At 17.4% G+C, this 17,500-nt stretch overlaps 6 protein-coding genes across 7 annotated transcripts in view; 3 read left to right on the plus strand and 3 right to left on the minus strand.

The window, feature by feature from the left end:
- Positions 1 to 1,415: 1,415 nt before the first annotated feature.
- On the minus strand, positions 1,416 to 3,139 carry PF3D7_0528900 (conserved protein, unknown function; the record flags this gene model as incomplete). The annotated part of the gene is made up of 9 exons (XM_002808671.1): positions 1,416 to 1,487; positions 1,585 to 1,721; positions 1,830 to 1,881; positions 2,117 to 2,249; positions 2,416 to 2,528; positions 2,609 to 2,655; positions 2,778 to 2,807; positions 2,921 to 2,978; positions 3,095 to 3,139. 9 exons carry the CDS (start codon positions 3,137 to 3,139, stop codon positions 1,416 to 1,418), a joined length of 687 nt encoding a protein of 228 aa, XP_002808717.1.
- Positions 3,140 to 4,286: 1,147 nt separating this feature from the next.
- On the minus strand, positions 4,287 to 6,446 carry PF3D7_0529000 (conserved Plasmodium protein, unknown function; the record flags this gene model as incomplete). The annotated part of the gene is made up of 1 exon (XM_001351808.1): positions 4,287 to 6,446. The coding sequence occupies one exon, from the start codon at positions 6,444 to 6,446 to the stop codon at positions 4,287 to 4,289; it is 2,160 nt and encodes a 719-aa protein (XP_001351844.1).
- A 2,053-nt stretch (positions 6,447 to 8,499) lies between these two features.
- Positions 8,500 to 9,182, minus strand: PF3D7_0529100 (thioredoxin-like protein, putative; the record flags this gene model as incomplete). The annotated part of the gene is made up of 2 exons (XM_001351809.1): positions 8,500 to 8,530; positions 8,662 to 9,182. 2 exons carry the CDS (start codon positions 9,180 to 9,182, stop codon positions 8,500 to 8,502), a joined length of 552 nt encoding a protein of 183 aa, XP_001351845.1.
- A 1,290-nt stretch (positions 9,183 to 10,472) lies between these two features.
- Positions 10,473 to 12,832, plus strand: PF3D7_0529200 (sugar transporter, putative; the record flags this gene model as incomplete). The annotated part of the gene is made up of 6 exons (XM_001351810.1): positions 10,473 to 10,629; positions 10,744 to 10,896; positions 11,050 to 11,193; positions 11,306 to 11,481; positions 11,647 to 12,549; positions 12,719 to 12,832. The coding sequence occupies 6 exons, from the start codon at positions 10,473 to 10,475 to the stop codon at positions 12,830 to 12,832; spliced, it is 1,647 nt and encodes a 548-aa protein (XP_001351846.1).
- Positions 12,833 to 13,814: 982 nt separating this feature from the next.
- On the plus strand, positions 13,815 to 14,889 carry PF3D7_0529300 (apicoplast TIC22 protein; the record flags this gene model as incomplete). Its single annotated transcript, XM_001351811.1, has 2 exons — positions 13,815 to 14,561; positions 14,797 to 14,889. The coding sequence occupies 2 exons, from the start codon at positions 13,815 to 13,817 to the stop codon at positions 14,887 to 14,889; spliced, it is 840 nt and encodes a 279-aa protein (XP_001351847.1).
- A 1,775-nt stretch (positions 14,890 to 16,664) lies between these two features.
- The window catches only part of PF3D7_0529400.1 (conserved Plasmodium protein, unknown function), a gene marked incomplete at both ends in the record, with an annotated part of 6,023 nt that continues 5,187 nt past the window's right edge, over positions 16,665 to 17,500 (plus strand). For both annotated transcript variants that reach the window (XM_024473443.1, XM_024473444.1), the window contains one exon: positions 16,665 to 17,500. This exon is cut by the window's right edge and continues 1,856 nt beyond it. In XM_024473443.1, the coding sequence (XP_024329000.1) occupies positions 16,665 to 17,500 (836 nt within the window).

The raw sequence follows: 17,500 nt of genomic DNA on the forward strand, positions 1-17,500 counted from the left end.
TATTGGTAGGGAAAAAAATTTATAATTTTTTCATATATTTTTTTTTTGGAATATTGAAAAATTATTTATAAATAAGAAAAGTCAACAAATAAATGAATAAATAAATGAATAAATAAATAAATAAATATAAATATATAAATATATATATATTATATATTTCTTTTTTTTTAATGTTACAAAAATTTGAAAAGAGAATTTTTATATATATATGAAAATATAATTTTATAAATATAAAATATATTAAATTATACGCCTTATATATTTTTATTAAAAAAAAAAAAAAGAAACCACGTTGTAAATAATAGATTATGTAATATATATATGTATATATTATATGTATATTATATATATATATATATATATATATATTATATAAATAATATATATATATATTTTATTTTATATTTGCCTTTAAATACAATTGTAATAATATAATAATATACAATATTTTTTTCCTGTGATGTTGGTTTCTATCAAGTTGTTATATATTATTATTTATAAATAAATAAAAAAAAAGAAAAAGAAATAGAACATAATTTATAATTATTGAAATGTTAAACTTTTTTATTACATTTACAACAATTTTATAATTTATTTATTTTTTGGAAAAACAATTAAATATTTATAAAAATTATATATAATATATATATAATTATATATATATCAATATTTTAATGTTTTCTTATTTTTTTTTGGAGATAAAAGCAAAGTATATATAATTAAAAAAAAAAAAAAAAATGCTATGTATTTTTTATTGTAGGAATATTCAATTTGTAGAAAATATATATATATATATATATATATATATATATTTATTTATTTATTTATTTATTTATTATTATGTGATAAATTTAAATAATGTATCTGTGAATATACATAATATTTATTTTATATATATATATATATATATCTTATTTTGCATATTTTTATATGCCTATAGTATATAACAGAATATACTTTATTCAAATAAAATCCTACATATGCTTATTATTTTTAATAATAAATAATAATATGTCTATAATAATAAAATATTTGATTTATCGTTCTCATTTAATCTTATTCATTTTTAATAAATATTATTGGATAATTTAGGTTTAAAGATAAAAGGAGAAGAATATTATATTCCTTTGCCTTTCGATTTTTATTTATTCTTAATATTTTATACTTTAACGTATTTTTATTACAATACAAAAGAGAAACATTTACACACAAATATAGATATATGTATATATAACAATAGAAAAAAAAAAAAAAAAAAAAAAAAAAAAAAGACCAATTTGGCTATATAGCTATTTTCAAAAAAAAAAAAAAAAAAAAAAAAAAAAATAATAATAAAATAATTAGGTAGCTAATACATAAATGTATTTACATATATATATATATATATATATTAAATAATTAAAAAATTTGGAATTTTAAAATTTGTGGGCAACAACAACATCACCTGGGTTTATATTTTCTTCATATTTACTATCATCTGATTGTACCTTTAAGAGAATATAGACACATAGATTATAATATGATATATTGATAATTATGAATTTAATTTATTTATTGTTTATTTATTTTTTTTTTGCATATTACTGATCCTCTTAATCCACACTTTTTACTTTTTAAACATGACTGATGGGGTTGTTCTCTTTTAATAAAATCAAAAACTACATAGCCTTCTCTATTAATAAAATAATCTATGCTCTCACAAAAATAGCCTTCTATATTATCTGAGAAAATAAATAAATATATATATTTATATATTTAATTATTTTATTTTATTTTTTGAATGATAAATGAATTTTTATTCTTATTATTCTTTATTTTAAAATTTTAACCTTCATTATTTTTGGATTGAAAGTTCAATATCAAAAATTTTTTATTATTTTCCTAAGACAAAATGATAAAATATAAGAATTACATTACACATTTGTAATATTATATATATATATATATATATATATATTTATTTATTTATATGTGTTTATTCATGTGCTCCTCTTTAAATTTAATATGGTACATAAGAACAGCATAATATTTCCTTATGTTTTAATGAAAAATTCAAAGAATATAAAATAGAACACATATCTTCATTTTATAAATATTATTTTCCCTTTTTAATAACCTTTCCTTTTTGGATTGCCTCATTTAATGAATTGAAAAAAATTTTGTCCACTTGATTATTACAAATTCCTTGTGAATTGACAAGTGATGGAGAAAAATTTTCAAAAACATTTTCCTTTATACTTGTTACCCATCTGGAAATAATGATGTATGAACGTTGAGATTGTTCATAATTATTATTAAGAAAAAGCAAAAATGTAATATTTTTTTCTATTCGTTGTATGATAGTAATTTAAGCTTTTGTGTTATGTTTTTTTTTTTTTTTTTTTTTTTTTTTTTTTTTTTTCTTGCTTCTTTTACGTATCATCATATTTAGGATGTTTTAAAGTAATTTTTTTATCGTAACATAGTCTAATTTCTTTTTTCTTCTGATTATATAAAAAATAATTACAAAAGGGGTCTTCATCACAATACTAAATATGAGAAATATATAAATATATTAATACATATATTTTTATTTTTGATATGTATTTTTTTAGGTTTATAAATATACCAATTCTGCTTGTTTTATGTTGTAATCTTCATTTTTCTTGTCTATAACTTTTCAAAAGTATTACATATCTAATTTTGTTTTATTTATACACATAATGAATATAGTAAAGGTATAATATATATATATATATATATTATTGTATGTATTTTTATTTATGTGTCTAGGTAACCATTATAGTTTTTGCAATCTATATAGGCGTCTATAGAACAAAAAATAAATACACACATATATAATATATATATATATATATATATATATATATATATATATATATGAACAAATTGTTGTATTTTAGGAAATATATAAATATACTTTTTAAAACTAAATACTTAGTCTGTTGTAATTCAGTATTGAAATTGAAACATGAAAGCTAAAAAAATAAAATATAATGATACATTTTTTTCATTTCATATTAAATTAATTTTTTTAAATAAATAAAAAAATAAATGGGTGTCTCTTTCTAAATTATAAGCATTTATTTTTAACCGTCTTTGCTATCGTTATATATAGGAGACATAAAGAATATAACATTTTAAATGTAGATATTGTATATAAAAGTGGAGAACAATATATATATATATATATATATATATGTATGTATGTATGTATGTATGTATGTATGTATTTATTTATTTTTAGTGTATATTAAATAAGGGATAAAATATAACAACGCTTTTGATAAACACAACAGAAAAAAATTTATATAAAAGAAATATAAGAAAATTGGACAAACAGGAATGTGTATAATATATATGTAAATGTAATCTTTTTTTTCTTTTTTTTTATTATCCTATTTATGACATTTTCTGTTTATAATTTTTCCTTTTCCTTCTCCATATATATATATATGTATATATTTTAAATATGTGTATATACAAAAAAAAGAATACCAATAAAAATATCAAACATATAATAAGAATTGTCACACAAATAATATATATATATATATATATATATAAATATATTTTTCTTCCTTCCTCCTTTATGTAATTTTTTATGAATCAATATATAATTAATTATTTTTATTTTATATATCTTTTCAGATGTTTAAAAAGGAATGTTTTGAAAAATAATGAGAAGAAAAGACATTATCAAATGTTATTCAAAATATAAAAATTTATACGTTTTCATAATAACAAAAAAAAAAAAAAAAAAAAAAAAAATACATACATATATATATATATAAATATATATGTGTAAAAATATATAAAACGAAATAAGAGTCATATATATATTATAAAATATGTAATACATATGTTTATAAAATGCTTCTACATTTTAGAAAATCATTTATAACTTCCTATGTGTATATATATATATATATATATATATTATTAACAAAAAAATATAATTAATAAAATATTTATCAATAAATAAATAATTAGATATATTAAAAAAAAAAAAAAAAAATTTAAACATTTTTGATAATTTATTAATAAAAATTGGGGTTTCACAAATGAATATGAATACTATGGTAAACACATATATATAATATATATATATATATATATATATATATATGTATGTTTTTTTTTTTTTTTTTTTTTTTTTTTTTTTTTATGTGAACCCATAATTATTTTATATATGCTTCATTTTTTATTCCTTGGAAAGATATAATTTTCCCGTATGAAATGATTATTTTTATGGCTTTATCATTTGAATAGTATAATATATTTTCTTAACCTATAACAAAGTGACTTTTAAAACCAAGTTCTTCTTTTGAGTCTTCAACTTTTTCTTTTCTATCCAATATAAATATAAGTACTCCAATAACACTTAAACATATTAATGTTATATAAAGTATGGAATAGAATTTTTTGGATGGATTAACTGAGAGTTGTATTTGCCATTTATTTGAATTATTTAATGGGTAGGGTATAACAATAATATGCGAATTTGGTATAATAGAGACCCACATATTATAATATTTTTGTTCATGTGTTGGCATACCAACATAAAATTCTTCAACATAATTACTTGTTCTTCCTAATCCAAAGAGTACATATGGTAATTGTAATGGGAAATGTGCTGACTGGCTTTTTTGTACTCCTATTCTACTAGATTTAACACCATTAACATCAATAACAGTAATTTTAAAAGTAGGTCCATGAGCATTACCCCCCAAAGTTTTTGTTGTAATTTTATCCTTTTCTTTATAACAATCGTTAACACATATACCGTTTAGAGCTGTTGATTTTAAGAATAAGGAATCTGTTTCATTATTTCTTATAAAACCAACAGCTGCATATTTTGTTTTTTTATTACTTGTAATATATTTACCAAATATTAATATATCCAATACACCATTTTCGAATATATCAAAAAAGGCTGCATTATATACATCTGTAACGGATTCTTCTGGTGATGTTACAAATTGGTAAAAATTATAGAAACCTCTTACTTCTAAGGAGTTTTCTTCATAATGAATTTTTAATTCATTTTTATATATACGTACATATTTTTGTCCTTTATCATTTTTTAAAGTTATTAATAAATCTAAATAACCATCATCATCTATATCACCTACACTTAAATAATATGGATAATCAGCATTACCCGATAAATGTAAACCTGAAGTATCTACCACCGAAATAAAGTCATCAGTTAAATTTTGTTGAAATTCAAAATCACTTTCTGAACAAAGATTTGATGCTGGTCTACATTTTGTTTCATCTGGTTTTTTCCAAGAACTATCACAAATCTTTTTTTGAATATTTGGAATAAAATATATTTTATCATCACTAACACAACAATAATTACAAAAAGAACTTTTAACACATGTGGGTACAACTAAATCGATGGAACCATCACCATTAAAATCACCAAATAAAACTTGTAAAGAATTAGGAGGTAATAAATAATCTTGTGAATATTTAACATAGAAACTTTTGCCATCAATAATTTTATTTAACCATATTTCTAAACCAATTCTTTTTTCATAAGAATTATAAACTGTAAAAACTAAATCAGATTTACAATCACCATTAATATCAACAATTGCACTAGAATTTGGATTCGTAATTTCATCTAATTCTGAATATTTAAAAATATTGATATTTTTCCATAAAAAACTTTTAAATCCATTTCTTGTATTAATCCATATGAATCTAAAGAATCCATCAGGTCCTCCAGATTGTTGTCCAATAATATCTGGTAATCCATCATTATTAATATCACATATAAGTGGATGTATATTTGTATAATATATATTATCTTCTTCATTATCGGTAATTGATTCATCATTTTGTTCTTTTTTTTTAGAATTCCATATTTCTTCTAGCTGGTCATTATCATTTTGTAAAAATGCTGCTACATAATATTTATTTGATTTACTACTATCTTTATTATCTTTAAATAAAACTAACACATCTAATGCACCATCAAAATTTAAATCAATAGCGGTTACGTTCATAATTTTGCCTTCAAAACTAACTTCTGTATGATATATAAATTTATTTTCCTTTACACTAAATACATATATAAAAATGGTACTTAATAATTTATCTTTATCATATTTAAATAATATTAAATCTGTTTTTACATCTGAGTTGTAATCACCGAAATCACCAATCTCTGCATCTATATTTAAACCTATATTATAATTTATTTTATATTCTAGTTTTTCATTTGTATTTATAGATTTCCATTTTTCTAAAAAATTCCAGTTATATGCTTCAACATAAAATGATTTTATCCTATTCTCATATTTATTCTTATGGTTCTTCTCATTATTATTTACAAATATATTTACAAAATTTAAAAGAATGTTATAGGTACATATAATCAACAGAACTTGTAGAATTATACTTTTCTTTTTGCATGATAAAAAATTATACATTTTCTTTTTTCTTTTTAACTCTTACATAATAGGTGGTAGAAGGAATAAGAAAAAAATAATTTACAATATAAATGATATGTATATATATATATATATATATATATATATATATATATATATATATATATATTTATATATATTTATATATATTTATTTATATAAATTAATTTTTATATTTTTACGATTAAGAGAGATACGCTACATAAATACGTGCACATCTTTTTGTGTATATATTAGGAGTTATTAAAAAAAAAAAAAAAAAAAAAAAGACAACACTTAAATGTAATTATAATTTAATGATTTCATAGAAGGAACTATATATATATATATATATATATATATATATTTATATATATGTATATATTTTTTACATAGGTGTATGAATTATCATATAAAAAATATTACAGGTTCAATTCTTATTTTTCCTTCCTTTTTTGTTTTTTTTTCGAAATATAATAGGGATATATTAATTGAATTTTTTAATTTTCAAAAATAAATACAAAAAAAAAAAAAGAAAAAAAAAAAATAAATAATAATAATAATAATAATAATAATAATAAATAATATGTAAATATATAAATATATAAATATATAAATTTTTATTAATACATTAATAAAATATAAATGGTATATTTATACATACATTAATATATCTTAATATATCTTAATATATCTTAATATATCTTAATATTTGTTTATAAATCTATAAGCATAAATCAATGCGGTTATAAATATCATGATGGATAAAAATGTATTTAAATATGATTTGGATGTAGTACATATTTTTTTATGTTTTCACATATTATAACATAATGTAATAATTAATGATGATAAAAAAAAAAAAGAAAAAAATACATACATATATAAATATAAATATATATATATATATATATATAATGTCATATATTTAAATATAATGTAAATAACTGTAAATTCATAATTAAAATATTAAATATAATATATATTCATATTATAAAATAAAATATATATATATATTTTTAATAAATATGGTTGAAAAATATATATTTTTTTCTTATATAACAAATACATAAAAAAATATGTATATATTTATAATATAATAATTATATATATAAATCATCCTTACTTTTATTTTTGCTTCATTTTTTTTTTAAAGAAATAAAAATGAAAATTTTTATTTTTCTCAACATTGAGCAATTTTTTTATTATATAAAATTATATGTAGTCATTTATATAATTATATATAAATATATATATATATATATAATATATGTAAGTTTAAAAAAAATAATAATTTTTATTTTCTTTTATTATATTAAAAAAATATATTATTTAAAAACAAATGGAAGGTTCTTTGTTATTATATAATATTATATATATATAATATATATTTATTACTGCCTTATTTTTTATATGAAGAAAAAATGACGTGTTTTTATATAATATAATTATATATATAAAATATATATTGCATATATATATAATTATTATATATATATATATATATATATTTTTATTAATAGAAAAAAGAAAAAAAATTGAAAATAAAGGAAAAATTATACATATAAAATTATATATATATAAATATAATTTTTTACACTATATTTATATTTTATAATAATTTATAAGAAAAAAAAAAAAAAAAGAAAAAAAAAAAACAGTGTTTATTTTATTTTATTTTTTTATAAATAAATGATAAATAATATAAAAAAAAATATAAATATACTATATTGTAATATTTATATTATATATATAAACATTTTATTATACAACAAAAAAAGTATATTAAATAAATAGATAAATATATATATATGTATATATATATTTATGTGATTATTATAGTCCCCCATGGAATTATTGCTTTCGTTTAAGTGATATCCACAAGATTTAAATTATTCCATCATATTTTCATTTTATACATTTTACGATCCCGTGTTAGTAATAAAAAAAAAAAGAAAAAAAAAAAAAGGAAAAAAAAAAAAAAGGAAAAAAAAAACAATTTTAATTTTATAAAATCATTTGAGAATTATAAAATAAATTCAGACATCATATATATATATATATATTAATATTTTCAAAACTCTTCGTTTGGTGGTTCGTTTGGGCTAATAAAAAGGAAAAAAGAAAAAAAAACATGAAAATGTTCCATCCATCCATACATATATATATATATATATATATATATATATATATATATTTTATTTATTTATTTATTTATTTTTTTTTTTTTGCTTACTTGCATTTTTTGTCTATCGCCCAGTTTCTTAGATTATGATATGTTGTTGCTCCGCATATATTATAATGTGTTTTTAAATTATAATAATACGGTAAGCCTCCACATAAATTATTATAATCTAGTTGTTGTAATAATTCAAAGTTATATGAATTATCATACATTTCTAATTTTAAAATATGAACTTGTTCCTCTTCTTTTAATTTGGTTAATAATTTTTCCATGCTATTACAATATTCACAATCCTTACTATGAAAACATAAAAGATGTGGTAATTTTTTTTTCTCTTTAAATTGAATAAACAGAAAAGGATTCATGTTTCTTCTTCTTCTTCTTCCATATCGACTAAATAATATATTCTTATAACTTAAATTAGGTAATTTAATATTACATATTCTTTCAGATATTATATTGTTTCTTAAACTAAAATTACATGGAGTTTTTAACAAACCATTAACCACATTGTATTTTATAAAAAGTATGATTAAAATTATTTTCAAAAGAAACATAAATGGACAAAACATTAATACATATATATATATTATATATATATATATATAATATAATTTGGTAGATTATATTTTTAATTATTTTTGAAGTGTGAAAAGATAAAAATAAAAAAAATTGTATAAAAAGGAAATACAGGATGATCATATATATCCATTCTATTTTAATAATATATGATTTTTTTTTTTTTTTTTTTTTTTTATAAGAATTATATAATTTTTTTTATGTATAAATTTTTTATTCTTAATATTTTATGAAATTTTAAAGATAATTTGTAAAATAAGGTGCGTATAAAAAATTATATTTTCACACGAAGAAAAAAAAATAAGAGAATAGAATAAATAGATGAACATATATATATATAAATAAATATATATATATAAATAAATATATATATATAAATAAATATATATATATAAATAAATATATATATATATATATATATATATATATATATATTTATATAATATTATAATTTTGGATACCTGTTTTAAGTATATATGTACTGTGTTGTACTGTTAATATTTGAATATTAAACATAGAGAGTATTATATTAATATATAATCCCCAAATTATAAATATATATATATATATAAATATATATGTTTATATATTTATTTATTTATGTGGGCATATATATAAATAATGAATATTGTATGTATAAAGGAAAAGCCTTTTTTTAATCTTATGTCATTTTTTTACATTTTATATAATAATATATGTGTGGGTACTTTTATTAAACGCCTATTTCACATGTTAACAAATAATTTATCTTATTTCCTTTAAAAATGATACAAGAACAAAGGCTCAATCAATGCAGAATTATATAACTTAAAAAAAAATAAAAGGATATAATTTAATCTTTAGTATATTTTTCTTATTAAGTATAAATTATATATATTTCAGAAATTTTTTTTTTTTTTTTTTTTTTTTTTTTTTTTTACTTTTTAATATGATATTATAATGTTACTGTATAAAAAATATATATATTTTTATGTATATAAAAGGAGTATATTAAATTGATTTATAAAAATGTGTTAACTTAGTTCTGTGTAAGTCTTTTTATTTTATAATTGTAAATATGAAATAGTTTATTCTTTTTATTTTTAATTCTTTTGTCTTTCTAAGTACTGTTCTTCATATATATTAAAAACTATCTAATTTTATATGTCAGCGGTTACACATATAGTATAGGGTCATTGTTTTTATTTTATGTTCATATATATATTATTATAACGTGAATGTTTTGTTGGGAACAAAAAAAAAAAAAAAAAAAAAAAAAAAAATAATCAAATGCTCATATTAATATGATAGAAGATCAAAATAGTTTTAATAAGATTATTATAAATTGTTCTATAAAGAATGATGAAAATGATGAAAATGATGAAAATGATGAAAATGATGAAAATGATGATTATTCAAAAAAACCTTTACTAAATAACCAAAGGGGGAATTATTCAACATGTAAAAATTAAACAAAAATTATAATATGATATTATTTTAATAATATGAACATATATATATATATATATATATATATATATATATTTATGCATATTTTAATTTTTCTTATGTAAGATTTGGATATACAAAATGTAAAAGATGAAAAAATAAGAAAGTTAAAACTGTGCACAATACTTAGTTTTTCCTGCCCTATGATTGGTGTGGGTGGAATGAATTTAATATCAACTATTTATACTTCCTACTTTTATACTAATATTGTGGGTTTGAGTACTCGTACGTAATAAAAAAAAAAAAAAAACATAATATAATATAATGAGACATATAAGAATATCTATGATATATATATATATATATATATATATACATATGTATATATTTATATATTTATATATTGTGTCGTCTAATTTGTAGAAACAGTAGGAAATATTCATTTAACATTAATGTTCCTTTATGCATTTATTGAGATCTTTTTTAGTTACATCAGTCATAAATTTAAAAGTAAATGTTTTAAAACATATGGAAAGAGGACGTCTTTTTTATTATTCTCTGCTATAATTCAAGCAAGTATATATTAAAATAAAATGAAATATTTCATATCAATGAAATTGGTTATAATATATATATATATATATATATATATATATATGTGTATATTTTAAATATATTCTGAAAAAAGTATCTTTCTTTTTATTTTTGAATCCTCCTCTTAAGTTCAATTCCATTTGGCACTTAAAATTATGGTCTTATTTTTGGTCCATCATATTTGGTATCTCATGGGGGTGTAGTGAGGTTGCTTACCACTCGCTAGCTTCACAATTAACATATGACTACGACGAAAGAACACGATTACAAGTAAAATAAAAATAAAAAAAAAAAATATATATATATATATATATATATATATGTATATATTATGATGGTACTATAAACCCAATATGTGTTCATATATGCTTATCTACATACATACATAAATATGTATGTATATATATATATATGTGAATCCTTTTTGATGACCAGCTGTTCACTTGGTATATTTCTGTAGTAGGGTCCATGTCGTGCAGCTTATTGAACGGATTATTAGGCTCCTTTTCAGAAGGATATACATATAAAGAGAAAAAAAAAAATATGTTCATTATAACATTTATATATAGCATATTATATTTATGTGGAATATTCATAACAGTGTTAGTATTAATTAATAAAGATTATAAAAGCAAGGAAGATTTTGTACAGCTGTCTTATGCAAATAATTATAAAATGATTAAGAATATGTTTAATAATAGACCATTCATATTATTAGTAATTTGTTATTCATTTACATTATTATGTGGTGCTGTGTGTTGTATGTTATTACCATATTTCTGTAGATACATAATAGAGTCTAATTTTTTAATAAACTGGAGTCCCTTATTTTTTACCACATCGATGATTATTGGTATACCTTTTTGGATATATATAAATAAAATATTGTCAATTAATGAAAAGAAATATAAATATATTTTATCATCAGGTTTATTATGTATATCATTAACTACTTGTTCTTTGGTAGTTCATAAAAATGATGATGTGTTGTTTCTTTTTTTTTGTATAATTGGAGGGGTAACAACAGGAAGCTTTTTTTCCATATCAGAATCTATGAAAGGAGATGTCATAGATTATAATGAATTTTTATATGGGATAAGAAATTATACTACATATGCAGGAATTTTTATGTGTATATCAAATATAATTGCTGGTATAGGATTAAAATTATCATTATATTATATAAATATATTTAATGATATAAACTCAAGAAATGGATATAATAAGAAACAATTTGTAAGGGCCATACGATCATCCTTATGTACATTTATATGTCTCACCTTTTTTGTAATATTGATAACTATGTTTTTTTACCCTATTGACAAATTCAACCATAAGGTAAAAAAAAAAAAAAAAAAAAAAAAAAAAATATATATATATATATATATATAATTAAAGGAGAAAGAGGGCATAATGTGTGGAGAAAAAAGTGAAAGTAAAACAACATATATATATTATAATTATACGTATCTTATTATGTATTATATGCATATATTTCATTTTGTAGAAAATATTGCATGGAATTAGAATGAGAAAAACAGGACAATGCGTTGAAGATCCATTAAACCCAGGAAAAATATTATTACCATTTTGTAAATTAAATAATAGCACTTTTATATGAAATTGATATTATATATATATATATATATATATATATATATATATATATATATGGTACATTTAAAATATTTATATACCATTACTTGTTTATACAAAAAAAAAAAAAAAAAAGTGCTTTTTATGATTATGTATAAAATGTGTATATAAGAAGTATATATAATATGTATATAATATTCTATTTATTTTATTTTACAATTTTTTTTTTTTTTTTTTTCTTGTTCATGCATGATCTGGTTTATTATAATACAAGGTGATGTTTTCTTTTTGCTCTCATGAATAAACCTTTGAATACTATTCAAAATATATTGAATTGTTAAAATTTTTTTTTCAATAAACCCATTTTATCTTTTCTTTCGTTTTTTCTTTTTTTTTTTTTTTTTTGTTATATATAAATAACAAGAAGAAAAAAAAAAAATAAATAAATATAAATATAAATATAAATAAATATATATATATATATATATATATATATATATATATATAATATCCATATTAATGCAATTGTAATTATGTGAATGATGTTTTTATAATGTTGGTGTATATATCTTGTGAAGAAAATATAATATTGTGAAACTAGTTATTCCTTTTTGATATTATATATATATATATATGTGACAAATTATGTTTAAAAGGACATCCAAATTAAGAAAAAATAATTATATATTTAAATATACATATATTTAAATATACATATATTTAAATATACATATATATATTGCTTCTTGGAAGATATAAAAAAATGTAAACATTTAAAATGAAATGTGAAATTTATAAAAAGATCTATTTTAAAATATATTATATTATCTGATTTTACATTCGTGTGGAAAATTTTTAACAAGAAAAAGAAGAAACAGGAAATTCATTCATATATATATATATATATATTTATTTATTTATTTATTTATATATTCATTTTCTTATTCATTTATGCATTGATTTTTTTTTGTGTTTGAAATATTTTCCATCTAATATAATAATTAATAATGTGCTTACTTCTGTTCATTTGCCTATATTTTGCAAGAGGTATATATTGTTTGAAAACGTTGAATGGTTTATCGAGAGATATTAATAATAGTATATATTTAAGAAATAATGTGCATAAGAAAAAGAGGCTAGTTGATTGCAATTTATGTATGTTGAAGCATAAGTTCCGTTTATCTTTTTGGAAGAAAAGATACGATGAAAGGCCTATTGAGGAAAAGCTAGAAGTAATACCAGTTTTTTTGATAACAAATTATAATAGTTCACCATATATATTTCAAGAGAATGAGAAACAAGTGTGTTATATGTTTCTGTGTCCATATGATGCTGAAAATATGTTGAATGATATGATAAAATATAATGGTATGAAATATAATGGTAATATAAAAATTCATAACATAACAATGAAGAAGGCTTATGAATTAATGAAGGAATTTTTACAACTAGAAAAAATGGAAGTAAATAAAGAAGATTCAAAAAAAAAACAAAATATTTATTGGAAGCTTATATCATCAAAAAGACAACTACAAAATGCTTTATATTATTTATCTTTTACAAAGAAAAGTGAATTAATGTATCCTGTTTTTTATGCAGAAAATTTATATATTCAAAAGGATGGATCAAATATCATTCCTTTATTTTTTGACCTTGAAGATTTAAAAGAGGCTATTGAGGAACAAAAGAATAAAGCCTTATCTAAAGTGGACTACAAAATTAAGGTACTCAATATGGTGGATTTAATATTTACGGTAAGGAGTATAAAATTTATATAATAAAATGAAAGAAAAGGAAATATAAAAATAAAAATAAAAATAAAAACACAACAATATATAAATAAATAAATAAATATATATATATATATATATATAAATGCTTTTAAAAGGAGAAAATATTTGTACCATTAAATAGTAAATATTTAATCATATTGTATGTTCTTATAAAAGAAGTTTTATAAATATACATATACATTTTCTTCGTTTATAGGAGGATCATAAAAAATTTGGATTTGTACCCAGTACACAAAGTGTGAAGTACCTAGATAAATTGAATATTGGAACAAAAAAAACATACTTTTAAAATATACATAAATAAATATATATATATATATATTTTGTCACTTTTGAGAATATATGGGTACAAATAAATAAAAATATATATATATATATATATATATATATATAATATATAGTATATTTATTTTTAATTTAAAATTTTTTTGTTATAATAGTATGTTCATTTCTTTTATATATGCCTTAATAATGCTTCCATTTTGAATATCTATTTTTAAGTTTTTAATTTTATAAAAAGTTTTTTATTTTTTTTATTTTTTTTATTTTTTTAATTTTTTTAATTTTTTTAATTTTTTTTAATTTTTTTGTTTTGTTTTGTTTTGTATTGTTTTGTTTTCTTTTTTATTTTTTTTTTAACTTAAATATAATGTTTATAATAAATTAAATAAATACTATCATTTCATTGTAAAAAATGAATATTTATATATATATATATAAAACAAAATATACCTATATTATACACTTTTATAAACAATTTCATATATTATATATATATATAAATATATAATATATATATATATATATATATTAAAACAGATGCTTTATTTATATGAATGTATGTATTATCATTAATAAAATAATTATATAAATATATTATATATAATAAAATCTTTTGTGAGTATATACATATATTTATGCGTACTACTAATAAAAAATTTATAATATATATATATATAATATATATTATATATATGTACATTTTTTTTTAATATATTATTTTTTTCTCTTAATATTTTATATAAAAAAAAAGTGTTAACCATAATATGAAATAAAAAATACACTACCAAAAAAAGAAAAAAAAAAAAAACGATATCCTTATATTTGCACACACACACAATAAAATGAAAAAAAAAAAAAAAAAAATTCGTATTTTTTATGTTTTTAAAAATTTTAGCGTTTAATGATAATACAAATTAAAAGAAAAAGAAATATTTAAGTTGAAAGAAAAAAGAAATAAAATTAATGGAAAATACGAATATATAAAAAATCTTCCTATTATATATATATAATATTAATTATATATAATATATTATATATATTATATATATTAGTTTTTTTTATTTTTATTTTTATTTTTTTTTTTTTTTATATATATATATTATTTTTTTATTTTTCTCCTTTTAAAAACAAAAGAAAATTTTTATATAATTTTTACGATTATATGTATTTTTTTTTTTTTTTTTTTTTTTAATGATACGTATTTTTTATCTTCATATTAAATATATAAATATATATATATATATATTAATATATTTATATTTATTTTATTAAAAATCAGATATAGTGTATAAGAAAAAAAATTATAAACTGAAAATTAAAAATTACATAAGGTAAATTATGTATATATATATATATATATATATATATATATATAATATGAATACATACTTATGTATATGTTTGTATATATTTATTTTCTTATTTCATTTTTCATATTTTTAGTGTTGAAGTCGTTTTGAAAATATTACAAAATTATTAACGTATTTATTGATTTCTAATATCCATTTTTATTTTTTTGTTTCAGCATTCTTTGTTCAATATAAATTAACAAATAAATAAATATTATTATTATATATATATATATATATATATATATATATATTTATATATGTAATCTTATCCATACATATTTTTATTTCCTTTTGAATATTCCCTTATATTATATATACCCCATATCTTATCAACTCCCTTTATAAATTATATCTGTCGTGTTATTTCTTGTCCTTTTATTTTTTTTTTATTTTTTTTTTTTTATTTTCCTTATGAATAGTTGAGGGCACAATGAATAATTATAATGGTAGAAAAATATTTTCTAATTTAGAAAAAAAAGGAGATATGAATGATATACTTAAAATAAAGAAAACGAGAGCAGACAAGATATTTGCTTTTGACACATCAGGTGAGAATAATAATATTATAACAAACGATAAGTATATAAATAATGGAAATAGGAATGTAGATGTAGGAAATGAAAAGATGTTTAGTTATAATATGAAGGATATAAATAAAAAGCATTTGTTAAAAAATGATACATATAATAATAATGATTTTAATAAAAAGATATATTATGACAAACATAATAGTAATGAAAAAAATTATATGAAAGTAATAAATACAAATATAAATGATAATAAAAATATTTATGTAGATAAAAATTACTTTGATGAAAATAATTTAATAAAAGATAGATCCAAATTTAGAAGATTAGAGACATTCAACGAGAGTGACAAGATTAATAATGCATGTGCATATAATGAAATAAATGATAATATAAATGATAATATAAATAATAATACAAATAGTAACACAAATAATAATACAAATAGTAACACAAATAATAATACAAATAATAATACAAATAGTAACACAAATAATAATAATAATAATAATAATAATAATATTCAAGCAAATTATAATGAGTATAAAATGTCAAATAATAATATGGAGGTTTATCCAAATAATATAAAATTAAATTATGAGTATAGTAAAAAAAACAATGAAAAGTATGATTCATATGATGAATATGAAAAATATAAAAATTTTAATCAAAGGAATGTAGCATTCGCAAAAAATAATGAACCAAATATGAATTTTAAATATTCAAGAATTAATAGAAT

The sequence above is a fragment of the Plasmodium falciparum genome, assembly GCF_000002765.6.
Source record: "Plasmodium falciparum 3D7 genome assembly, chromosome: 5".
NCBI lineage: Eukaryota > Apicomplexa > Aconoidasida > Haemosporida > Plasmodiidae > Plasmodium > Plasmodium falciparum.